This window comes from Pholis gunnellus, assembly GCF_910591455.1.
Source record: "Pholis gunnellus genome assembly, chromosome: 14".
Taxonomy (NCBI): domain Eukaryota; kingdom Metazoa; phylum Chordata; class Actinopteri; order Perciformes; family Pholidae; genus Pholis; species Pholis gunnellus.
Genome location: NC_136541.1, coordinates 2,049,400 through 2,073,766, shown reverse-complemented (window position 1 = coordinate 2,073,766; position 24,367 = coordinate 2,049,400). Strand labels below are relative to the sequence as shown.

Sequence of the window (24,367 nt, the reverse complement as noted above, 5' to 3'; positions counted from 1 at the left end):
TAATCATGCTTTCTCCACTGGAGGTGCAACCTAGAGGGCAATTCATCATGTTTTCTCTGCTGGAAGAGAACCCCAGAAGACACATTATCATGTTGTATCTATAATGGGGGCATCCCAGAGGCCACTTCCTTGTGTTTTCTCCACTTGAAGGGTTGCCTTATGTTGCATAGAGGGTAGAAAATACTGTTTGGAGGGCATAACTGTGTGAGGAGTCTTTTAATTCCTTTTGTTTCGATGGTTTTTTTGAGTTTTGTCATGTTTTCAATATCTGTATCCGCTGATGAGGATGGAGCGTATTTATGTTGTTGACTGTATTTTACACAACATAATGCATGCTTTTTTTAATGCATCATTAAGGGTCACTGCTGGAGACCGAATGACTGGTTAGTGCTCCATCAACACCACCACCAGAGACGATCTTTGCGCTGCACACGAAAGGGAAAGGAAACAGAACGACTTCTCCATTCAGAGCCCCCCCCCCCCCTCCTCCTCTCGCTCATCTTTAGCTTGTACCGAGTGTTTGATCGATCGGAAGCTTTGAGACGAGTTAACGTTTATATTTCCTCTGTTTCAGGGTTTCTTTTTGGGGCTGGTTTTTTTTCAGACTCCTGTGGAGCCCGCTGTTGATCGTGAGGAAGTAGCTTCACGTGAAATTATCTCCAGACGCCAGATTTATCGAGCCCAAACCGCACAAAGTTGTTAGGCAAGCTAAGCTAGCTTAGCCTACCTAGCTAACTCTTAAGCTAGCTCACAGGCTAACTTAGCTTCGGCAGTGCTGGTCGGAGCGTCGTTGTTTTTTTTGTCGCTGCATCGCAGCTGCACGTGGCTTCACACCCCTGAAAACCGAAGACTGTTCGTCAGGGTTTAGAGTAATACGCCGGTTGCTTTCCTTGCTTCCTTTGCTAGCGTGCTCGGTTATAGCCTGCTAGCTAACACCCTGCGCATTTTAGCCTGGAAGCTAAATTCAAGGCCTCAAGTCCAGCACTACTAACCACCAGAGTATTTTTGCAATTGCCGTGCAGGTGTGAGAGTTGACAGGTGAGTAAGAGACTGATTTTTTTTCAAACTTATTGCGGTGTCAAAAGTGGACATTAGAGCAACAAACACGCGGAGTAGACGCTTGTTTCTTAGGTTCAGTTAGCTTGCTTGCTAACTAAATATTAGCTTGATTGGTTTGGGGGAATCCGCGAAATCACGCCGGAGGTCGCCATCTTTCATTGGATGCTGCTGCAAGCCAGCTAACTCTGACGTCTCATAATAATAACATCACTAGACATGGCTGAGACTCTATACCCGGAGTGAACTTTAAACACACGTCGTGGTGCGTTCACGGCCTCCTCTCTGTTGGTCATTTATTACACGTATTTAGCACTTTGCTCCTGTGACAACCTGCTTATTGCCTAGTGACGGAAGGAGTGTCACCGTGTGAGCTGGAGTCTGTCTGCCTGTCTGTCTCTCTGTCTGTCTCTCTCTCTCTCTCTCTCTTCTGCATTGCGTCTTGAGTAGAAAACTCAGCCCTCGACCAGTAAAGTTGTTGCAAACAAACGCACCCTCAGCGTGGTGTTGGCCTTGTTTTGGATGGCGATATAAACACTGGTTCTACACCCCCACAGGGGACGCACCAGATGCCTGGTTACCGTCCTCCACCAGCGGTAACACATCACCTAAAAATACCCCCGTTGCATGTTTCCCCACCAGGTTTATTTTGGGTGATAAATCACCTCTTGTGCTCGTGCAGGGTGAAAACAAGGCCGAGTGAAGCCTGTGTTTTGGTTCAGCCCTCGTCTAGACGCTGTGATTGACTCACTGCATCTGTACAGGAAGTAACATGTACAGTGAACCCGGGGGTCGGTGTTTATTATGGGATGTATCGGGTAAAACTGTGATCACCCTCTGCCTCATAGTACAGAAATACCAAGACCTGGTCTCTTAGAGTACAGCTGTTTCTCTTGCGTTGTGCTGTAGATTGTGTTGTTTGTGATGCTTATTGACATATTAAAGTTGTTCATCTCTTAACTGTTGGTGCGTCAGGATTAAAGGAGAAACAACCTGGTTTTAAAGATTAATATTGAGCTTTTTAATATTTCTATTCAGTGGAGTTTCTGTGACTCATCCAAGAGGATGAAGTTTAAAAAAATGGACCCTGACTGATGAGTTTACACAACCTATACATGACCGTAGGTGTGGATAGTTTCCAAAACACAACAGTGTGTGTGTGTGTGTGTGTGTGTGTGTGTGTGTGTGTGTGTGTGTGTGTGTGTGTGTGTGTGTGTGTGTGTGTGTGTGTGTGTGTGTGTGTGTGTGTGTGTGTGTGTCAGACACACACACACACACAGAGATCATGAAAGTTAAAAGTACATTTCAGTTGGCACGTTTTTAAGGCAACTGTTGAGAAAAGTCTGTCACACAACAGCTGTTTTGATACCGGCCTGGTATTGATGCAGAGATGTGTTTAGCCCCATTCATTGCAGTGGCATGACACACACACACACACACACACACACACCATGTATGGGAATCAGTATATGGATCAGAGGTCACCGGCTTTACAGCAATGCCATTCTTTTTCTGCTTTGTATGCAAACACAGCGAGCGTCCCGAGTCAGAGACAGGCGGCCGATTGTTGTGTCGGATTATCACTGCTTTACCAACGGGACAGAAACCCAGAGGTTCCTCTGCTCACTGGTTCTACGTGAGTGTGTACCGTTGAGGTCAGATATAGTGTTAGTGATTAATCACACTGATGCTACTGAAGCTGAAGCTTTTAAAGGTGCAATTATGTTGGAAAACGTGTCTCTTGCTGACACCAAAGTGCAGTTAAATGCGACTATAGAGAGACGCTGAGCTGAGCGAGGTGATGGAGGTGATGGTCAGTTGTGCCAAAGCAATTAAAAGGCTGATTGACAGAAAGTTAATTAAATTGATTGAATCAAATTTGGATATCCAATTAAACGGTTTTTCTTAAATCTGCTTGTTGTAGGCGGCTCCTCAGTACAGCTGCTTCTTTATTATTATTCAATAATCCGTAGATTACTCAGATTATTTGGTTTGTAAATTGTCAGAAAGTTGTTTTAATAAATTCTCCTCACAAGCTCCCTCTTTTCTCCAATAAACAGTTTGAAAACCAAAGATAAAATACTCAGTTTACTAAACATTTTTAGTAATTTCATAAAGTAAATGATTAACTGATTGTTGAACAGAAAGTAGGCCTAATACTATATGATTATGATTATTATCTGGATTTACCATTATTACTGTATAAAAACATTTTGTTTGTGTTTAATGATATAATTAAACTTCACAAACCTTCAGTGAAACGCTGACTATAATTTAAACGTCATTTTGATTTCCTCCTATTTAATGAAACCTGATGTCATTTACTGTAAACCAGTGAGCAGGAAGGGCAACATACTTCTATCACGTGGGAACATTAAGTGTGTTGTGTGTTTCTGTTTCTTTGTTTTAAAGTCTTGTTAAATGTGTCTCACTAAAGATAGAAGTGTGAGTGAGAGGTACTGCTCCTCCTACTTTAACTATTCTTTATTATTTACACACATCATCACAGCATGCGTCTGAACATTTACTGCTTCTGGAAATGTTCGCCCTGTAAAATTATATTTTGTAAATCAAAAGAGCAGATTCAGAAAACTTTTATAATGATAACAGTTCACTAATTACACTTACCAAAGGAGCTTAATGATGATGAGCGTATCGGTCCATGTTCCAGTTCTCTCTGCTTTGACACACCTGAACCAGCCGACGCTCAGGTGTGTCCACAACATAACCGTGATTATTAAACACTTAACAACTTGATTTAATGTCCTCTGTTCAGGGCCAAGAAACCGATGACACGAGACGACTCACAAGAATAGAAAATTAACATCAATAACTCTTCTGCTGTCTGTCTCTGTCTGTCTCTGTCTGTCTCTCTGTGAGCTAGTCAACACTTAATTAGTGTGAAGAACAGTTTTATTGTTTATCATCATTAGTAATCAACCAGAGATTATTTACTGGACCCTCGTTTGTCGTCATCTCATTTTATATTAGTTTTATTTCTGTGTTTTTGGGATAAGAGTCTCTAAACTGCAGCTAAACTTCACATTAAACATCAATTCAGCCTCTTGAATTATTTTGTCACAAAATGATTTGCTGGCCATATAACTTTGTGTTTAGATAAATCATTCTTTGACTTTAGTGATGTGACGATGTTTTGGAATTACAAGTTAAATAAATATAACCATTTTTAAGTTATAGCTCTAAATGTGTGATGTTTATTTAATTCCCTGTAACATACATTAGTCTGAACACAAACTGACATTGAAAACAAGTCACATTAGTCTCCGTTGTATCGTCAAAGTACTCAAAAGTAACTATCGGACACTGGCCCCCCCCCCCCCCCCCCTCTCTCTGGCCTTGGTCGTGGTACTCGTGTAACTTTATTATTATGCCTCAGTTCCTGTGATCAACATCCGTCCTTGAGTCCTAACTTGTTTGTCTCCTCCGGCCTCCTGCAGCTTCCTTGGTGACACAGAGACTTCTCCCTGAGGAGCCAAGAAGCAGACGGCTCATGACTTCTGACCAGGACACGAAAGTTGTAGCTGAACCACAGGTGCAGCAAGTACAAGAGGCAAAGGAGAGCTCTCATTTGGTGAGTTCCTACCCACACGTACGCTGATGTTTGTTGTTTTACTGCTTATTCCTCTCCTCAAAGTTTTCTACATCCTGGTACTTTTGAGTACTTCCAGTCCCAAGTTTTAGTTGAATAGAAAATATTAAAATATCACAACAAACGAGGAAGAAGTTTACTCCCAACTATGTATCCGCCAGTTAGAGATCAAGTCAACATTCTGAAAAACCTCTGATTCTGCCGTGTGAAGTCGGTGCTTCATGTCTTTAAAGCTGCATTCTCTCTAATGTCCACCAGGGGGCGACTCCTCTGGTTGTATAGAAGTCTATGAGAAAATGACTCTACTTCTCTCTTGATTTATTACCTCAGTAAACATTGTAAACATGAGTTTATGGTCTCAATCTCTAGTTTCAAGTCTTCTTCAATACAGCATGATGTTCATTTAGTAAATGATGGTCCATTTAGAGTCAAACAGACCATAAAGCAGGGAATGCTTTAGGGGCGGGGCTACACAGTGATTGACAGGTCTCTACCAGAGACGTATACGGCGTCTCTACGTCACTCCTCCTCAGTCCAAATATAATAACGTTAATAATTTAACATGACGACGGCTGCAATCCAAGATGGCGGACGGCGGAATCGCTGAACTCGAGGCTTTAAAACAGTCCACAGTCGACTTCTTAAATCCAGTCTGTGGGTTGAACCCAGTGAGCATTGAGCTTTTAAATCCTCTGATATTTAAAGTGAAACTTCTATCAGTTGTGACTCGTTGATGCTTCCAGATTAAAGCCGGTGGAGCGGTGGTCCTCAGTTGTCGTTTTGTTTTCATGTTAACGTCTGTAGCATTCAGCTGGTGTGAACCTTTTTTAGAGGCGTGATTTTAAACAAGTACAACATCAGACAGTTTCAGTTCCTACATCACCAGCACGACAAGAGTGAAGTGTATTAATGTGGGTTTAGTTTGTTTTAATTGCTCAACATAATGCTTTTATCTACCACACACACACACACACACTAGATTTAACTGAGGCCGTCTCAGAAAACATCACTATCAACGATTCAAATTAGACAAAAAGCTGAAAATCATCACATTTGTGAAGCTTGAACCATCAAATGTTGTTTTTTGACTACGAGTCAAAGGAATGAGTCCTACAACCCGGCAATGAGTCAGCATTTCTGTGTGTTTATCCACCTTTTTTTACAGCTGCTCCTTTGACTGCGAAATATATCCGAGCTTTGCATTTCCTGATTTTGGCTGCTTCAAAATAAAAGTGTTTACATATCAAAATAATGGGGGAATTTTATTGTGAAGAAAATATAGTAAAATGTGTTAAGCACAGGGTTCGTTGAGCTTTACTAGCAGCAATTAAGTTAAAACAAGTCTACTAATGCTGTATGTAGGAAGAGTAATCAGCAACACTAACAGTCGGCTTTTATTGTGAAGAATCACAGGAAATTTAATGTGTTCATCCTGTGAATAGTGTGCTGCTCTGAAATGAGTCAGCATCTTTCCACTTCCTGTTCCCTCACCTGGAAGTCAAAGTGTTTTTCGTTTGCCTGAAATAAACTCTGTGTTCAAACCAAGCTGAAGAGATTTTACATTAAAATAAAATACGTTAGTAAATACCCCCTCTGGAGAATTAAGAAGCTTTTAAATCTCTTAAAAAAGGTCAGACTTTAACGTTCGTACTTCTGCTGTTTGTATTCACGCTTCAAACATCATAAAAGTGGTGTTAATTTATGAGCAAAAACGTGAAAGTATCATAAAAGTAATTCAAAATCCAGTGTCGTGGCGAGAACCCGTGTGACGGTACAACTTCCCGTTGGGTCGACTATAAACGCGTCGTCCCTGCATGTGAAGGAATCCCGTTTAAACCAGTTTAAAAAGTGAACCAGTTGAGCTGATGTGAGGTTTAAAGCTGTTCACGTTTCATGACGGCTTTTAACTCAAATCACACACGGTGGTGTTCCTGCTGCTGAGACCCAGACGTAGAATTACCTCCAGACTCTTTGTCTTCACCTTTTTATTAGTTCCTCTCTTAACTCACAGGTAGCTGCTGAAGTTAATCGCAGTTTGTCTGGGATTAATTTACACTGTGTGTGTGTGTGTGTGTGTAGTGGGCAGAGAATGTTTTACACTTTTAGGTTTCATTGACATGTTGGTGAGAGATTTAAAAGTATCAAGTGTTTAGTGAAATAGGACAACGTGAACTTTAAACGGTTACTAAAACCCACAGTTTTAGCCTTCCTTAAGATATCAAGAAATGCCTTTTAGAAGATAAACAAACATAAGAAGAGGCTATCGTCTGTTTATTTTATGTAAATAAAGTAGGATTACGATCGCTGTGAAAACTCTTTGCTCTACGGTACTTTAACATGTAACTGGACTTTACTGTTTGTAACTTGCCATTCATGATCGCCATTTTCCTTTCCATTAGCTTATTCTAATCGCTAGCATGCTAACTATTATGATAATGTTGGGTAGGTGCTGTAAAGGGTCAGTTATAAGCAGCAAAATACAGCACAAACTTTGGAAAACATTTGTGGTTTTGAGTTTACAAGTGATATGTGTATGCTATAGATTAGCATTAGCAATGGCTCTGTGTATGCTATAGATTAGCATTAGCAATGGCTATGTTTATCCAGATGTTTTGGCTTCAATTTTGGGGAGCTGTCCTCTTGTGGAAAATATTTGTTAATTAGCAGGAATGTAACAACATGGAAGTGATGGATCTATCTATCTATTATTTTTATATATATATATAGTCACAGAACTTGTGTACGCAGTAAATAACGTCATTCCTGGCGGTCTGGACCACCTGCCTTGAACCTGTTTGGGGTTCAGTCACGTCTTTCCATTGTTTTTGGCCGGATTCGGTGGATCTCCACCATAAGAAAACTTAACTTTCACTGTATTTGACACCAAACACTATGTCTTATAGGGTTAAAGTGATCACTTCCTGTTTGGGTCGCAGTTATGTTTCAGGCTTCGGAGGAGAAGCAGAGAACCGAGTTTAGAAAGAGAACCTTTGTGTCGTTTCTGATGGCTTTAAATCAAACTCCTCCGAAGAGGACAGAATGTGGAGCTGAGGGTAAGGAGTTAGCGGTTGGCCTAAGGAAATGGAAAGACTCCGCTGTCTTTTACACATCGGGGTGAGATGGGAAAGAAGATATGCAGCGTAAAGGAAAAGAGGTTAATGCTTCAGGCTGTGGTGTCATTACAAGGTGGGAAAAAAGTGTTCAGAGAACCAAAGATACTGCTTCCAGAGTTGAATACACACAGTTAAGGATGTCAAGGCTCCAGAGCAAAGTCTGAGGCATGATGGGAAATCTACTCACACACACACACACTTTCAGTTTTTTAAATATTCATAAAATCCACAAGAAATCTGCACAAAAATTGTAGTTCAGTCTAGGTAATCTTAATAAATACACATTATTTTGCGTATAGTATTGTCACTTCACACGCTGCCCTGTCGGTTTACTTAAAGAGGTAGTTTGGATGTTTTAAAGTGTGGTGTTACTTCTACATAGTTGGTGTATTTCCTACAGTATGGAAACTGTAGAACAGTGTTTGAACCACAGGAAGTAAAACTGAATCGTCAGTAATTTCCTCAGAAATTAGATAAAATGAAGATAAATGACTGCAGAACACGATTAAATGTATCTAAATTAATTAAATATGGAGTGTATAACTTATAAATATTAAAACGTATCATTTAACTAGTTTAAAACAAATGAAAATACACTGAATTTAAGAGCCAGTGTTGAATCTACTTCTTTAAACCAAGTAATCAGAATCTAGTTTAGACTCAAATCACACTGATGTCGTAGCAACACAAGTGTTTTCCTCCTCATTCCTTATTCACACGCACACACACACACACACACACACACACACACACACACCATATGCTTTGCACATATGTGTTAGAAACAGCAGGAATCAAACATGACCTATTTATGTTAAATCACAATCAGAGTTGGAGACTAAAGCTGCTCATGAATCAGGACTTTAGGTAACGAGTATTTACAGGTATAGAAATACAAAAACATGTGGGAGCAGAAACCTAAAAAGCTGAGGAAACTAGAGGAAACTTAATTAACTTAACTTCTCCCCCCCTTGCAGCTGCTAATGCTACATCACGCTTGTATTTAACAACTTTACACGGCTCATTAGTTTGAACCATTTAACGGCACAGATGAGGCTCGTTTCTCTTTCTTCTTGACGTGTAGTACTTGGAGATTGTGTAGAAGACCAATGATGACGTTGCATCTCAGCAATTCTGGGCGTAGTTCAGAGTGGCAGCCCTCTGGGTGAGTAGCTGAGATATTTTACTAGTCAAACTAGCTTCCGAAATGGAAATATCGGACGCTCCAAGAAATGACCATTGACAGAAATGGTAATTTCACCTCGCTGATCATTGTATAAAACACTTCATTTAAACTCAACAGAAACAAACTAAAAGTCTAAGAACTGTCTTGGTGATTGCTGTTTTAATTATGTATTATCAGTCGCTTAGAGCTGGTTTTAGGAAGTCTCTCTTTTTTTTAATATAGCTGTGAAAACATCTCCTTCAAACAACTGGATTTGTTCAAGTTTCTCTGCAACATTAAATTTACTAAATTACATTTAAACACAACATGATGATGTTATAATTGAACGTCTCAGTGGACGGATTTAATATCCTAACGAGGCTTTTATTGTGAAACATTTGCAGGACCCTGTTGTGGATTGTGGACAGTTCCCAACCCTCAAATGTAGCTGCCATCTTGGGCACTTCTGTTACTGCAAATTACCGACATTAACACACGACTACCACTTTAGACGAGGTTGTTCTACATGCTTATCACCAATGTTACGGCCATTTTTACTGTGTTCATGGATGCAGATGAGTGACAAGCTTTTGTAGAAAGATGACGTCCTCATTTCTGATCGAAGGATCACTTCTCCAACTAGTGGAAACCGTCATTAATGTGGTGGTTTTAAAACGTAAACTTCTTGTTTTTATCTCGACTAGTGTTGGAAAGCATTTGTTTCAATAAATCTACGTTTTTCACGTGATGTAGTTTGATGACTTGTGAGTTTGTGTAGGTTTGAATGCTCTCTTACACTGATCTGGTAATGCTTTTAGAACCACTTGTGATGATGTTACATTAGTCCATCGGTGCAGGAACCGGTGCTCCGGGCGAAGCGTTGTGTTGTAGTTGTGATGCGTTTGATTGCTCATCTTGTAGCTGTCAGAAAAGCAAGATGAGCCTCAGGTCTGCAGATGGACGGTTATGTCCAAATTCAGTTCAGTTTGTTGTTGTTTTTCTCCCCTGAAGGACTCCATCATGTCTGTCTCTCTGTCGTCTCGCCTCCATCAGACGGGCAGTAACCCGGCTGCCCTCCGATGACACCGGCTCGTCTCTCGTGATGAATCACTTTCTCCTCCCCAAAAAAACACGCCTTCAATCAGGGAAAAGCAGATAACCTTTTCCTCCTCTGTGTGAAGGGAGGAGACATTTAAAACAAAACAACAGAAAACACTGTTGAAAGGTCAGAAAGAGGCCCAGAACGTCCACATCCGGTGATGTCAGCCTGCTCGGACAGGAGTGGGACTGTGTGTGTGTGTGGGGGGTTTGAGATGTATGACAACAATGTCGTCTTGCTTCTCATCTTGTATCACGTCGGTGTTTTCCCCTAAAAATCTCTCGTCCTTTTTTGTTTCTGTGACTAATTCCAAGAAGCAGGTTTTTATTTTCCTGCCTCTCTCTTGTGCCTCAGTAACTCGGCTCGTTGGCAGAATCATTTATTAAAAAAACCAAGTCTCAAGACGGCCAATTTAATTTGAGCGATGCCCTCAAGGGGGGAGGGAGGAAGGGTTTGATTTAGCATGTGGATCACTGGAGCCGGCTTTCATCTGAGCTCAGGTATGCAACTCAACACCCTCCTCGACGGCTCTGGTGTTTATTTATTTTATTAGAATAACGACGAAAAAGACAGAGCAGAGTGTGGCAGTGCATTTGACGGGGGCGACGTTGGCGGTCCAGGTTAAGGCTGAAGCCGCACAATGTTGTGCCCTGTGGAGACACCTGGACTCTGTTTGTGTGTGTTAATCATGGATTTTGGATGCGGTGGAGATTCGTATCGCCACGCCTCGGGAATCCTTCAATGAAGCGCTGGCTCTGGGTTACAGCCTGTTGGCCTGCGAGACGTGCACGCTGAGCCGCCGGTTTGATCCCGTGAGTACGTCCAGTGGGCAGCGGGGCTCTGTGGACCTGGTCCCCAGTGTCGAGGTGTTGGTCTGGAGGACTCTTTGCTGGCAGATGATTGAAGCTTAGTTTATACTCGCCGTAGTGAGGCTGGCGCATGGTCGTGCATCTCTGAATCTCTGAAAGCACTGTTTAATTATCCAGTGATCATACAAAGCAGGTACATTCTTTTTCAGATGCTTTAGAGACGAGAGGTCTTTAAAAAAATCTACATTTGAGCAGCTAAATTAAGTAGTTTACAGGATATTCAACCTTTTTGTTTCTTTATAATGCATGCTATACTTGTTTTCTTTACAGGGTTTGTACAAAGGCAGTAAAGTAGTTCATGAATATGAGACAGTTTACAGATAATTAGAACCCGTCCTTGGCATTGTGGAGGTTGGTATTTATGGCTTTACACCTACATGGGCGAGCTCTGTGCTGTAACTATAAGTTAACCGTCATGGATCCTTCAGCGGATCCTGAAGGGAAAACATTACATCTTCTCTTTGTAGCTGTGCTTTTTCCCTCGTCGGTAAATGTTTCTTATCTGCAGACGTCCCTGACCCACTTTCTGTGTTCTTTTCACAGGAATCCGCCAAGGTTTCGGACCTCAACCCCAATGCGAAAGCATGGGCCAACCACATGTTTAGCCTGGACCCCAGCGGGAGTGCTGACACCACAACTGCTGCCCTGCAGCCATGGAAGGAGGGCTGCAATAGTTCGGCCGATCCCGGCCCAGAAGGTCAGCCAGAGATTCTCGGGATGCAAAAATATGTTTAACCGCTTCTATGCTTAGTTTCATTTAGGTGAAAGAAATGGATGTTAAATATAAAAGCACTGCGTCTGCAATAATACACGAGTAGTAAGTCAAAACAAAGTAATCTAAACGCGTTCATGTATATAGGATGCACATGACAATAACAAAGCAGCAGATTCTGGATATATTATACACAATATAAGACGGTCAAAGTATCAAATAAATGACATACATTGAGTCTTAATGACATTTTATGCACCAAAGACAACTGAGCTAAACATCCAGTAAAGTTCTACAAGAGGAAGTAAGAGAATGTTCTCATTTGAGATGTAATGGACCGTTTTTTAATGTTATACAGTGACCACCTAACGGGCAACTTCTAAAGTACAAATATCTGTCAAAGCAACAAACAACATACATTTCTATTATTTATGTATGAGTTATGTTAATATGAGAGTAAAAGGTTGAACTTAAAGTGGCAGTTGACGCATAAGAACTTGAAGTAGTGGCAGCTGGAGTTAGATTACTGAAAGGAGTGGAAGTGGCAGTTGTACTTTTAAAATTAAGGTGGTTTACCCGTCAGATAGAATTTGAAACAGTGAAGTGTAGAAGGGTCAGGTGGGGTTGTAGCTTAGCCAATGAAATCAGTTGAAGTGTTGAATTGCAGCTTATAAAACATGTATAGCAATGTTAACTTGTAGATATCTGCTATCATGCAGCATATGTGAGAGAACTTGCAAGTAAACACTGAAAAAATGAAGCGTAAGCACTTGAAGGAGTTGCTTTGTCAGCTGTAGTTGAATTACTGAAAGGAGTGGAACTGTCTGTTGGATTTGCAGAACTGTAGAAGCTAGTCATTTGGAGTTTAACCTCTGAAAGGAGTTGACGTGTGAAAACGCATACATGCCATCAAATGGGATAATAAATAGTAGCGGTGCTACGACTGATCGGCGATGATGAGAGTAACGGGTGAGGTGAAAGGAGTGGAAGTGTCAGTTGGACGCTGTGAGTAACTTGTCGTTTTTAGACATTGGAAGTTGGTTCGGTGGAGTTGAAGCACTGAAAGGAGTTGAAGTGTTCAAATGAAGCCCGTTTACTTCGCATATTCCCAAAAATATATATTTATATATCTGTAATAATCTAATAGCAACCAGTAATGTGAGCTTGTTGAAACCACAGTTTGGGTTCTGCTCACAAACCCTTTTATTATTATATTGCAGCCCGTCGGCGTCCGTTTCTTGTCACTTTTCATGCCGAGACGCCTCTTAAATCATTCAATCCTCAATTTAGAATGAGCTATGAATATTCCAACCACAGTCACCCCCCCCCGCGCCTCACAAATGAGCGTAATCACTCACTTTAATGTGCCCGGCCGTGTGTAGCCAACGCAGAGGCAACAAGGATGTGGTGGCGAAACAGAAACTATTGATTAGTCTTCGTTTGGCTCTGATTGACGTCCGCCGGCTCCCCCCGTCATCTCCTACGTCTTGCGAGGACATTTATGGATATTTTGTTGCATAAGACTGGAGGCTCAGTCTGTTCACGGAGTGACCTTTTTCTTTTTAATCATCACGGAGGGAAACTTCTTTAACGTTAACCATCACAGTATGAAATAAAGTTTCACTGACGATCGTTCTCCAATATTCAGTAAAACAGTCTCTGATCATGTTACTTTGTAAACAACCAATCAGTGTTTGAACCAACAGGAGGAGAGCTAGTAACGTTAGCAGCACCGCTAACGGCTAACAAACGGAGGTTCACTTCAGTTACATTATGATGCGTTTTCAGCAGCAGTCCAAAATTTCAGGGACTCTCAGTAGACATTTCCTTAAAACCCAATAACCAGAATCTTTAAATATGTAGACAGGAAATTAAGAAAATATAACACTCAGACTTTAAAGGCCTCCCTCTCTAATGACCAGTCTTAATCTGAGTCTCATAGACAGAGTTAAAATATGTTGAATTAAACTTCATGACTTTGGGTTTTCACTTTTGTGTCCAGAGTTTGTGATGCTCTTTTGAAAGTGAGACACTTTGGATCATTGTTTCTAGAATACACGAAGAGTTTTTCTGTAGTTTTTAGACTAAATGTTGTGTGAAGCTGAAGTGATGACTGGAGGTTTAATTAGGATGTCTAAGAGACGGTTACAGGTAATCACAGGTTCTCTACCTGCAGAAACGCAGTGTGACTGAATGTCCTCAAAGCCCGTTTTATTCACCTCAATTGCAGAAGCGACCAGGTTTCATATCAGAGACGGGTCTTTATTTCTAATTTCCCCTGTTTCACAAGTTTCATGTTTCCTCAAGACTTCCCCTTGTTTCCATTTGCTGTTGATCCTGTTTGCTGCAAACGAAACACTTCCTCCATGATGACCTTTTTTCTATATTTGATTAAGAAATGCACAACCTGATCATGTCATACTGTCACTCTCCACTCTGTTGTTCCCCCTCGCTAAGAAAAGCACTCTATTTACAAAGATTGGTCCTTATATCTTTCCTTTCATCACACCTTTTAAATAATCATCTCACCTTTCCCCTTTTGTTTACTGTCTCAGGCTATGAAGCCAGCGAAGACAAGGTGTTCAAGGAGCCCCTACTAGCCGACCCGGATGAGCCTCCACCGGTGCCGGTGATGCTGGCCGAGCCGGCCCCCGCGGCCCCCGTGGTCCCCGTCACCCTGGAGAGCTCCGAGCCGGCCTACACGGAGTACCCCGAGCCGGGGCAACCAGGGCGCACAGGTGGGCTGGTTAGTGATTGGCCGGTGGTTATCACATGCGTCTACATGGTCTAGGGCTCTCTTAAGGGGGTCTATAATGTCTCTTACTCTGCATCCACGATTCCCTTCACTTGCGCAATGTGAGATCTGTCTTCACTCTGGTGTGAAACTTTAGTGATGTTGAGATTTTGTCAGATCAGACCAATCAAATAGCTGATCTCTAATGAGGGGGCGTGTCCGTTAAAGGACTTCCTTGAAGGAAAATTTGGATCAGCTGGCGACTGTTTAGACTCTTTCGGGTTTTGTGGTGCTTTCAAGTTTTTAGGCTTTAGAACTTGTGTATTTCCTGACTTTAGAGTGTTTTTTTTGTCGTCAAAGATCAGATCTTTTTGTCATGTGACGTGAACACTCAGTCACCGAGTGGGGAAACTCCCGTCTCTGTATTTCCTTCGCGGTTGTTCTAACGTTGCGTCATGTTGTTTAATGGCTGTGCTCGGCTTCAAGCAGCAGAATATATTGAGCGGAGGTGTTGGGAGTGACCGCTTCAGAGCTGTTTGTTTTCATGTTTTATTTATGGCAGCATTAAAGTTTAATTGGCCGTTGCCAGACGCTCTGCACGACAAGACATTCATCACTGAATGTCTTCTACCTGAGAGGAATGTCAACAACCAACCCAAAGCTGTGGAGAGAGAATACAAACCATGACACCAGTGTGTGTCTCTGTTCTCCTTCCCATTGTTCCCATTGTTCCCACCACACGAAATGATCGGCTGCTGATTAAGAAGAAAGATTCAAATGTGTATTTTAGCCTTTAGCACACTTCAGGAAGTTGTTGTCCTTCGAATAGAAGACTAATTCTCAGTTAACTTCCCCTTGGTCAGGTAAAGGCTGTTCACTGGTTTAAGTTCTGTTGAACTACAATCATGCTACGCGATTTGTGGATCCTGGCCCACATCCTTCTTTAAATTCAGTTTATTTCATCCACATTTAACTGGTTTTAAATGCCGTTTTGCTCCCAGGGTCAGAGATTAGTTATGGCGCTCTTTGATTTAACAAAGTGTTTCCCTCTTTGTGTGTCGACAGGCAGCGACCCTCAGCCAGAGAGTCCTCAGGAGGGTCTGAGGGAGCACCTGAAGAAGACTTTGGAGTTCTGTCTCTCCAGGTGAGTTCACGTTTGAGAGAAGGTTACAAGAACTCACACGCTGAATTAATTCAGGTCCTCTAATTTGTAGATTATAGTCAAATAGTAGTACTTTTTTTAATAAAATATGACATTTTTCAAAAGAGACACTGGAAGTATTGGAAGCGTTTTCCCAAAAATGCAAAACAGGAAGGAAAGAACATGCTGCTGACACTCAAATGGTTCCTTTAACTCTCTGAACCCCAAAACCCACCGGCGGGATGGTGGAGCATGTTTAAATAATCAGCAAAACTACAAAACGTATCACAACCAGAAGCTCTGAAAACGTCATCGTCAGATTTTCATCTTTTCAACATTGGTAACACTTTCGGCCATTTACCCAAATGTTGGACAATGATTACATTGTTCAACAATCAAAGAAATTCAACATGCGTGTTTTTCTTTTATGATTTATGTCTTTCTAAGTGCTGTTGATGACTCAGTGGAATCTCTCTCTCTCTCTCTCTCTGTCTCTGTCTCTCTCTATCTTTCTCTCTGTGGGTGTCAGACGTGGTCTGAATGAAGGCTTTATTTCATACAGTTGAATTCTTCTGTTTTTGTTTCGTTTCGCTGCTGGTTTGAAAGAAATCAAGTCCTCACAAACTGTAACTTTTCTTTTTTTCCTCTCTGAACACACCGTCAAATACGGTTTACTCCTCCAGTAGCTTCTCCAAAACCCCAATGAACACGACCAGACAGAGAAACCACAAGAGTTGTTATGAAATACTGGAAGAGAAGAATATCTGAAGAAAGTGAAACCACAAACACTTGCATAACATTTCCTTCTGTTGTGTGAAACGGCTGTTAGACAGAAGCACATTCCCACAAGTGTTACCTCTGTGTTTCCTAAGCAAAGCTGATGTTCAACACATGAGTGTCAGTTTATTGTGACAATGTTTAATCACCTTAATCTGAGTAAATAAAGGTTAGATTAGTGTCTAACCCACCCGTGTGCCTCCTCTCCTCCTGCAGGGAGAACCTGGCCAGTGACATGTACCTCATCTCCCAGATGGACAGCGACCAGTATGTGCCAATCGTGACGGTGGCCAACCTGGACCACGTCAAGAAGCTCAGCACCGACGTGGAGCTGATCGTGGACATTTTACGATGTGAGTCCGAATTAAAACCGGGACTTTAAATGAAGGTTTCTCACCCGCTCGATGAGGCTTTAAAGCCGTGTTTACACCAAACGCTCCATTCATTCGAATATTTCAACGCTGTGTCTTTAAAGCCTGTCAGCGTTGAGATTCTCCTTCCTGTCATCACTGACGTTGTTGACAGATGTTATGCGGTTATTTTGAGTGTTGATGGAGCTGCTACAATGTTAGCTTAGCAGTAAAATAGTTTATTTTGGGCTCATTCAGCTGAAGTAAACCAGCCGGCGTGTTGCCTGCTCCATATAGTGAATACAGCCTCTGGATGTTGTTTGGTTCCCTGAGATATCTGAGACTTCAGTGATTGATGAAACGTTGTCTCCGGTTTGGTGTGAACACATAAGTCAAGATAAACTTAACAGGTACAGAGAGTTCATCAGCATGTGGTCGGGTGGGTTGATTTCCCCGGAGAGGCTGTTAAAGTGCATTCAGCAGTCTCACCTGCTCGCGTTTGATTTATACACACACTTAATTCACTCCTTCATTAATCCTGTCTGGCCTCTAGCTGCAGTCTTAGTAACTTTGTGTTTTTGTTGTAATTCAAACCCTAATCTGCCTCGTTCGTTCCGTCTACTCTCCAGCTCTGCCATTGGTCCAAGTGGATGAGAAGGGGGAGAAAGTGCGGCCCAATCAGAACCGCTGCATCGTGATCCTCAGAGAGGTTCCAGAGAGCACGCCCATCGAGGTGTGTGTGTGTGTGTGTGTGTGTGTGTGTGTGTGTGTGTGTGTGTGTGATGGATCATTCATCCAGATACTTCTGCTTCTTTCCTTCAGTGATAACCACTTCAGAGGAGATACACATGTTATAATTCAGACACCAAATGTTTTATTAGCTTTCTGAGCTCCTTATTTTTTTTGTTCTTGCAAATGTGTGTATTTAATATCAGTAGCTGCCTCAGTCTGAGGTCCTAGTGATGCAGAACACCGTCTGTTTAGTGGAATCGGATGAATAAACCACGACAGCCTGGTGGTGTCGAGGGAGCTCGTCCTGCATTCATAGATCCAGTTTAAATGTCTCACCTGTTGTTCCGTTACACCTGGTCAGGGTTCTAAAGATGGAGACCATCCTCCTCCTCCTCTAACCGCTGATGCAGCTGTAGCATGTGTTCCTGTTCACACACCACGGTGCAGCTTTCAGGAGGTTTAGACTCTGAAGCCTTTTGCTGCTTCCTGAGGTCAAAAGGTTTTATTTCATCTGCACCGATTGAGAGGAACATTAGTGGAGCTGCAGATGGATGTTTTTTTAAACACTAGTTTTGTGAGAATTATCTGCTGAATGTTTGTCTTTTTTTTGGATGACTCCCATGTACGTACTTTTTAAACAAAACAAAAAACGACATCCTGTTCATGTAGCTCTGCTGTTTATTCAGAGCCAAAGATGAGCCTATTATTATTATTGTTGTTAATGTTGTTTTATTTATTTATTTATTGTGCATCAACAGCAGTACAGCCACATAAAGTATTCAAAGCCGACTAAATGATTCACTGCAGGACTCAGACATGATAATTGACAAAATGTGTTCCTGGAGCTACAACGTAACTACATTCTGGTGTTGATTTCTGAGCTTATTGGGTTTTATTTTATTTTGTAGACATTTAGCCCAATGTTCAATGTCAACGCTAAACAAGCAGAACGTCTGCACATATGAAACCTGTAAAGCTCTATAATTATGCTTTTTGTGTCGCATAATTCCTCAGTTTCCTAAATGTTACTCTGGCTTTTAATGTAGATATACATTAAATCAATGAAATCATCTGCTTCACACAGCAGGAAAACTTCTTAAAGTGCAAAGATTCACATCTGTTTCAGGTCCACTTAACAGATAAAGACAGTTTTCTGTGTGACTCAGCTGTTATTTTGTGCAGAAGGTTGTTTCGTTGCGTCAGTGAAAACATCTGAAGGCGGTGACGTTTTGTTTTTGTGCAGGAGGTCGAGGCTCTTTTTAAAGGGGACAACTTACCCAAGTTCATCAACTGTGAATTTGCCTACAACGACAACTGGTTCATCACCTTTGAATCAGAAGCAGACGCACAGCAGGTAAGAGAGAGACCGATGATGTGTTTTATTTATTAATCTATCTATCTATCTAGTGATACCTTAACATTTAATGCAGGGACACAGGAGCTCATATTACATATCACTTAATCCTCTTCATATGTATGAGGCAAATATTCAGAGAAAAAGCTTAAATTTACGAGATTAAAGTCATAATTTTACGAGAAATAACTGAGAAATTCTCTGGTGTTTAAGTCATACATTTACAAGAAAAAAACCCAAATACCGTCTTATTAGTACTCCGTGTTGTATTTGAGTGATTGTAACGTTATTAATATCATACTTAGATCCCTCTGGTGTGTAGATTTTAACTGGTTAACACAGAGTTGTTCACTTTCTCTTGATGAAGGCATATCAGTATCTCCGTGAGGAGGTGAAGACTTTCCAAGGGAAGCCTATTAAGGTAAGTTACATTTTAACACAACGTTAAAAAATACTACAAACAAAACCTCTTCGGTCTTTTAAATTCTATATAAGCTGAATATACATATACTTTATTTAAGAAGGAAAGTATGCAGAAGATGCAGATAAAAGTGCATCATTAGCTGGTATTAATCCCCCCCCCCCCTCTCTTTCCTGACTCCTCCCAGGCGAGGATAAAGGCGAAGGCGATCGCCATCAACACTTTCATGCCAAAGAACGGTTACCGGCCGGTGGAGGTGAACCCGTACGCCCAGCAGCAGCAGCAGCAGCAGCAACAACAGCAGCAGCAACAACAGCAACAGCAGCAGCAGCAGCGCTACACGTCCTACTACATCCCGCCGGTTTACAGCCCCCAGCAGCAGTTCCCCCTCTACAGCCTCATCACGCCGCAGGCCTGGTCGGCCACACACAGCTTCATCGACCCCACGCTGGTAAGAGACTACGAACTATTTTATTTATTTTATTTATTTTATTTATTTTATTTATTTTATTTATTTTATTTATTTTATTTATTTTATTTATTTTATTTTATTTATTATTTTCTATTTTCTATTTTAATTTTAATTTGTATTTATTTTAATTTTAATTAAACACAGTATCTTGTTAATGTCTCCCAGAATTGGTAGTTTACACGTCTATCTGTAGTATAAATTACTACCTTTATCCACTTTCCTCTCGCTACAAACACTCATAACCTTAAATAAATAAATATTGTCTTTTGGGCTTTTCTGTTCTCCAGGTTGCACCATTTCACAACAACCAGTTCATCAATGGATTCACCACATCACACAGTTTCAAACCAGCGACGTCCCCGCTCACCGTCAGACACTACTCGCCCAGAAACAGGTTCGTAGAATAACAAGCGTCGTCAGATCCTGCTGAGAGAAAAAGATTAATGTCGTAAACCTGCTTGAATCACTTCAAAGAAAAGTGTTTTTTATTCGTATTTTTTTGGCATAATCTTATATTTTGTATCCGTTTTACAATGAAGTTGGGATTTTCATTAAATCAAATCATTTAAATGTTTAAATGTCTGAACAGTCTTCGTTTTCTCCTTTTGACAAACGGACACAACCCACACACTTGCTCTCTAATCTGATATTTTCAGTTAATAGTTTTAAGCGTCTTAAATGCAGCTTGTTTCTGATTCTTGCTGAGGGTTTTCTTTCCCGTTTCCTGCAGGAATCACAGTAAACCTCACCTGAGGCCGACCCTCCCGACGGTGGACCGCAGCAGCAGCGCGGGGCTCCTGGACAACCCGGGCCTCTTCCCCAGCTTCCCCAGCGAGAGGCTCAACGGGGTCCGCAGCAGTCCGCCGACTCGACTCCCCGCCAGCCAGCCCAGGACCCGGTTACCCTCCACCGCCGTCTTCCCCCGCAGGGACACCGTGGGCACGGGGCGAGTGACGGAGCCCACGACCCCCGACTACTCCCTGGGTATCGGCCGAGGAAGGTAGGACTCCGCTGAAGTACTGCTTTGTACCTCTAAACGCTGCTGCTGTGGCTCCATGACGGTGCAATAGTCCTGTTTTTAATTATTCTGATCTCTGCATCGGTGAAAAAAGTTTAATTACAGACGGGGCATTTTCACCTGGTAGATAAACGACAATATTTTAAACCACACTGAGCGTCAATTGCTGCAATTTATAACAGCAGGGCCTTTAAATCTCGATTCATTTGCAATTAACTAAATGATTGTTGCACTGAACAGTTTCTAAACTATTGTGTAGAAGGCTTCAGCTTCACCAAAGTAATGTCACATTTAGTCTTTTTGAACTTTATAACACTAGAGTTATTGGAAACGTTGAATCACACGAGTCAGAAAACAATCCCACCTCTGGAATCTACTTCTATAAAAGAATATAATACTTATAATATTAATGTAGCCTGATCTTAATCTGGTACTGGGCAGAAACACCTGCTTTAAACACAGTGACGGCAGAAACACCTGCTGGAGTTATGAGCATTTTATTTTAGGGGATTAAAAGTTTAAACTGCATCAACGGTTGACGTTAGATTTATGTCGTTCTGAGACGACGTGAATGCTCTTAAGTCAGTTGCTGCGATGCAGGAGCGACGGATTCTCCACGTTGTGCAAAGTGAGGTCGTCGTCTCAGACAGAACGGATGTTTGTAAAGTGAAGTGTTCTCTTTCTTAAAGGAAAAATGTTTCTGCTTCTAGGAAAAAGAGGGACGAAAAGTTTACAGTAAGTACTTTTCTTTTTTTGTCGTCTTCCTTGTCGTAGCTTTGGTTTGAGTTTACCCTTTTATGTTTTGAGTTCGTAGTGAGTCATGAGTCCCTCCTCCTCCTCCTCTTCTTCTTTGAGTTTTGTGCTGACTGTGTGTTTGTTGCCGTCGCGTAGAGAGTGACGCCTCAGTCGCCGCCTCCCCCCCCCAAACCCCCGTCTCCGAGCTTCGAGCTGGGCCTCTCCAGCTTCCCCCCGCTGCCCGGAGCAGCCGGCCACCTCAAGACCGACGACGTGTTCGACAACCGGCTGGCCAGCAGCGTCGTGGTCGGAAACGCCAAGGAACGGGTGAGGAAACGGAGCCGTCAGCAAACTGCTGCCAAGTCATCACTGTTTCTTACAGGGACAATGCATTACTTTGTAATGCATTGTTTCGGAACGGGTTTCGGAACGCATCCTTACCTTCAGATAACGTAGAAACCATGAGTGGCTGCTAAATCTTCTCCCTGTTTGCAGAATGTAAGCGCTGATTCCAGTACCGGAGGAGTGCTCTCTCCAGCGGGCCCCAAAGAGCCACTCCGGTCCTCCTCCTCCCCGATGCCCACGAGCTTCCAGCCGTCGCCGACCGCCCCCCCGGCCTCGGCCCCGACCCTGACTCCGGCCGCCGGCACGCCACACAGTCCCGCTCCCTCCCTCCCAGCAGCGTAAGAACCACACCGGCAGAGTAGACGCTGAAGCGTGTATCTCACACACGAAGTCCGTCCGGCTGTTGTTGTTTTTACCGCTTGTAGTTTTAATTTGGCGTTGCCTTCTTGTTCCGCTTGTTTCAGGGAGGTGAAGGTGACGGAGGTGAAGCCGAAGGAGGTGCAGTCGTCTGTGGAGCGAGTCCCCGGCACTCTGTCCACTGCAAGCAAATCAGTGCAAGTCAACGGCGCTGCCACAGTCAGTATTGATTTCTTCTTTACCTTTGTTTCCACCCCGTCTCGCCTCCTTTTTTTTAAACGCTCACCTCCTCTCAGACAAATCAATCTCATCATGAACACAACAAGGTTAATTCATTCTGCAGCGTCTCGTATTGATTTTGATTTAAGACGTCTACTCCTGGGGAAAACAAAAGGTGTGCATTTTTTGGAAAACAGATCTTAAAAAGATTTATTTGTAACAACTATAAGGACAGTTTTTATTATTTAGAACATGGTGTCTTTTTAAGGAAACACCGGCTTTGGTAAGAAGGACTAAAGCTCTGCTTCAGTGCCGGTGAAGCTCCCCTCGGCTTCAGTCTGTTTAGCGCTGCAGTAAAACACAGAGAGCTGAAACCTGCAGCTGATGAAAGAGGACGATAGAAAGACGACTGCAGACGTGTGTAGGTGGGAACAGATATCCCCAAAGAGATGATGTCAGAAAGAGATGAAGGTTGAACCTCTGAAACTCTGATAACGTTGAGATTTCAGGATTTTGTGTAATACAGATTTATGAAGCAGAATAAATCCTGTTAGGAAATATATAATCATACTACAAAATACATCGGTGCTCAAAGGTCCAGGCCGGTAGACGACAGTGTTTTATGTCTGTTGTTGTTTTGCTGCCAGGAGCTGAGGAAGCCGTCCTACGCTGAGATCTGCCAGCGGGTGAAGGACGCCCCGACGTCACAGCACCAGCAGCCGCCGACCCCCAAGGAAGCCAAGCCAGCCTGCGCTGCCCCCGGGGGCGAGGAGAGGAAGTGCCCCGACGCCGCTTTCCCAACAGGGGAGGGCAAGGCCAGAGAGACAAACTCCTCCTCCTCCAAACCGGCCGTCAGACCCCCGAGGGAGGCCCGGAGGCCGGCCGGGCGGTGGGCCTCCCCTCCCCCGCACCCAGGGAAACCCCCCAGCAGAGATCCTCACCACACCCCGCCCAAGTCCCCGCAGTAGGGCGAGTCCCCCGCCCCCCCTTTCCCACCACGCTCCACAGATGCGTTAAAACAAAAAAAGGAAATATAAGTCAGGGCTACTCAATACTTATATCCCCGAATCACCGGTCACAAACGAGAATAGAGGACGCCTTCTTTTCTGGATCAGGGCTTGCAGACAAAAAGCACTTTACTGTGCATGTAGAGCACCAGTTGCATTCTTTTTATTTTTATTTATTTGCTTTTTTTTTTGTTTAATTTCTCCTTTTCTCTCTCTTTTTTTTGTTTTTGCATTACGTAGTTGTGTCCTTTTAAGTCGGCACAGACGACACTGAAATTCCCTCATTGTGTTCGAATGGCCTTGTGCGGTTAAATTAGTCAGAGGGGGTCATTGTTGGAAGCCCCGCCCCCCCCAGTGGATGATGGGAACGCGTGCGTACAACAGACTCCGCCTTGTTTGGCTCTCACAGCGAGGGGTTTGTCTGCATGTTTGAGGGGCACCGTTGTGCAACTTGTAGCTTAATTATGGGTCATAATCAGCAGATGTGTTTTTTAATACATATTCAAATCCATATGCAAGACTTAACATCGAAATCTCATAAAGATCCTTTTGGTGTAAATCGCCTCAAACAGATTTTTTTTATTTTCTTTTGCAGATTTATTTACACCAGATGACTTTTGCGATTTTTTCCTCATTTTCTCTGTAAAGAATCACCTCTGCTCTGCTGTGTTGTTGTTTTTACTGTTTGCTAACAATGCTAACTGGCTAGCTGTGTTGCATAGCTTGTGTCTAGCGGCCGTGATGTGATATCAGCGCTGGTTTGTTGTTTGTTGTTTTTTTAGCGTCGGACAATAACGGCTCGCGGAAAACCTGCAAACCAAAAGTTTTTAGCTTGAAGACGGATGAGGTGGACGGTGTTTCTGTGGAGTTGGTCGCCGCGTTTCTAAAAGACGTTTAATGAGTCGGGGGGAGGGGGGGGGGGAGCAAGCTCTCCTTTAACTTCCTATTTAAGAAAAGAGAAACTGTGGAATATACTGTCAAACGAATTTAAAGTCCAGCCGTGACGATTGAAAATGGACGCTTCGCGTGTTGGAGTCTCCTGCGTGAAGTTCACCAAAAAAGCGACACGAGTTCACAGTTT

At 42.6% G+C, this 24,367-nt stretch overlaps 1 protein-coding gene across 1 annotated transcript; it reads left to right on the top strand.

Annotated features, from left to right (window-relative positions):
• Positions 1–526: 526 nt before the first annotated feature.
• larp4b (La ribonucleoprotein 4B) lies at positions 527–24,156 on the top strand. Its single transcript, XM_079172538.1, has 17 exons — positions 527–1,038; positions 4,515–4,648; positions 11,456–11,609; positions 14,180–14,362; positions 15,424–15,502; positions 16,493–16,629; positions 17,256–17,359; positions 18,602–18,712; positions 19,080–19,133; positions 19,321–19,584; positions 19,893–19,999; positions 20,336–20,605; positions 21,334–21,358; positions 21,515–21,685; positions 21,854–22,041; positions 22,168–22,279; positions 22,927–24,156. Exons 2-17 carry the CDS (start codon positions 4,568–4,570, stop codon positions 23,245–23,247), a joined length of 2,361 nt encoding a protein of 786 aa, XP_079028664.1. The 5' UTR covers positions 527–1,038; positions 4,515–4,567; the 3' UTR covers positions 23,248–24,156.
• Positions 24,157–24,367: the final 211 nt, after the last annotated feature.

Bases quoted from the DNA above. Each gene is read 5' to 3' on its own strand.
- larp4b (XM_079172538.1), top strand. From the start codon at position 4,568: ATGACTTCTGACCAGGACACGAAAGTTGTAGCTGAACCACAGGTGCAG. The intron at 19,585-19,892 runs GTAAGAGACTAC...TCTGTTCTCCAG, and splicing joins GCTTCATCGACCCCACGCTG to GTTGCACCATTTCACAACAA. The intron at 22,280-22,926 runs GTCAGTATTGAT...TTTTGCTGCCAG, and splicing joins AAGTCAACGGCGCTGCCACA to GAGCTGAGGAAGCCGTCCTA.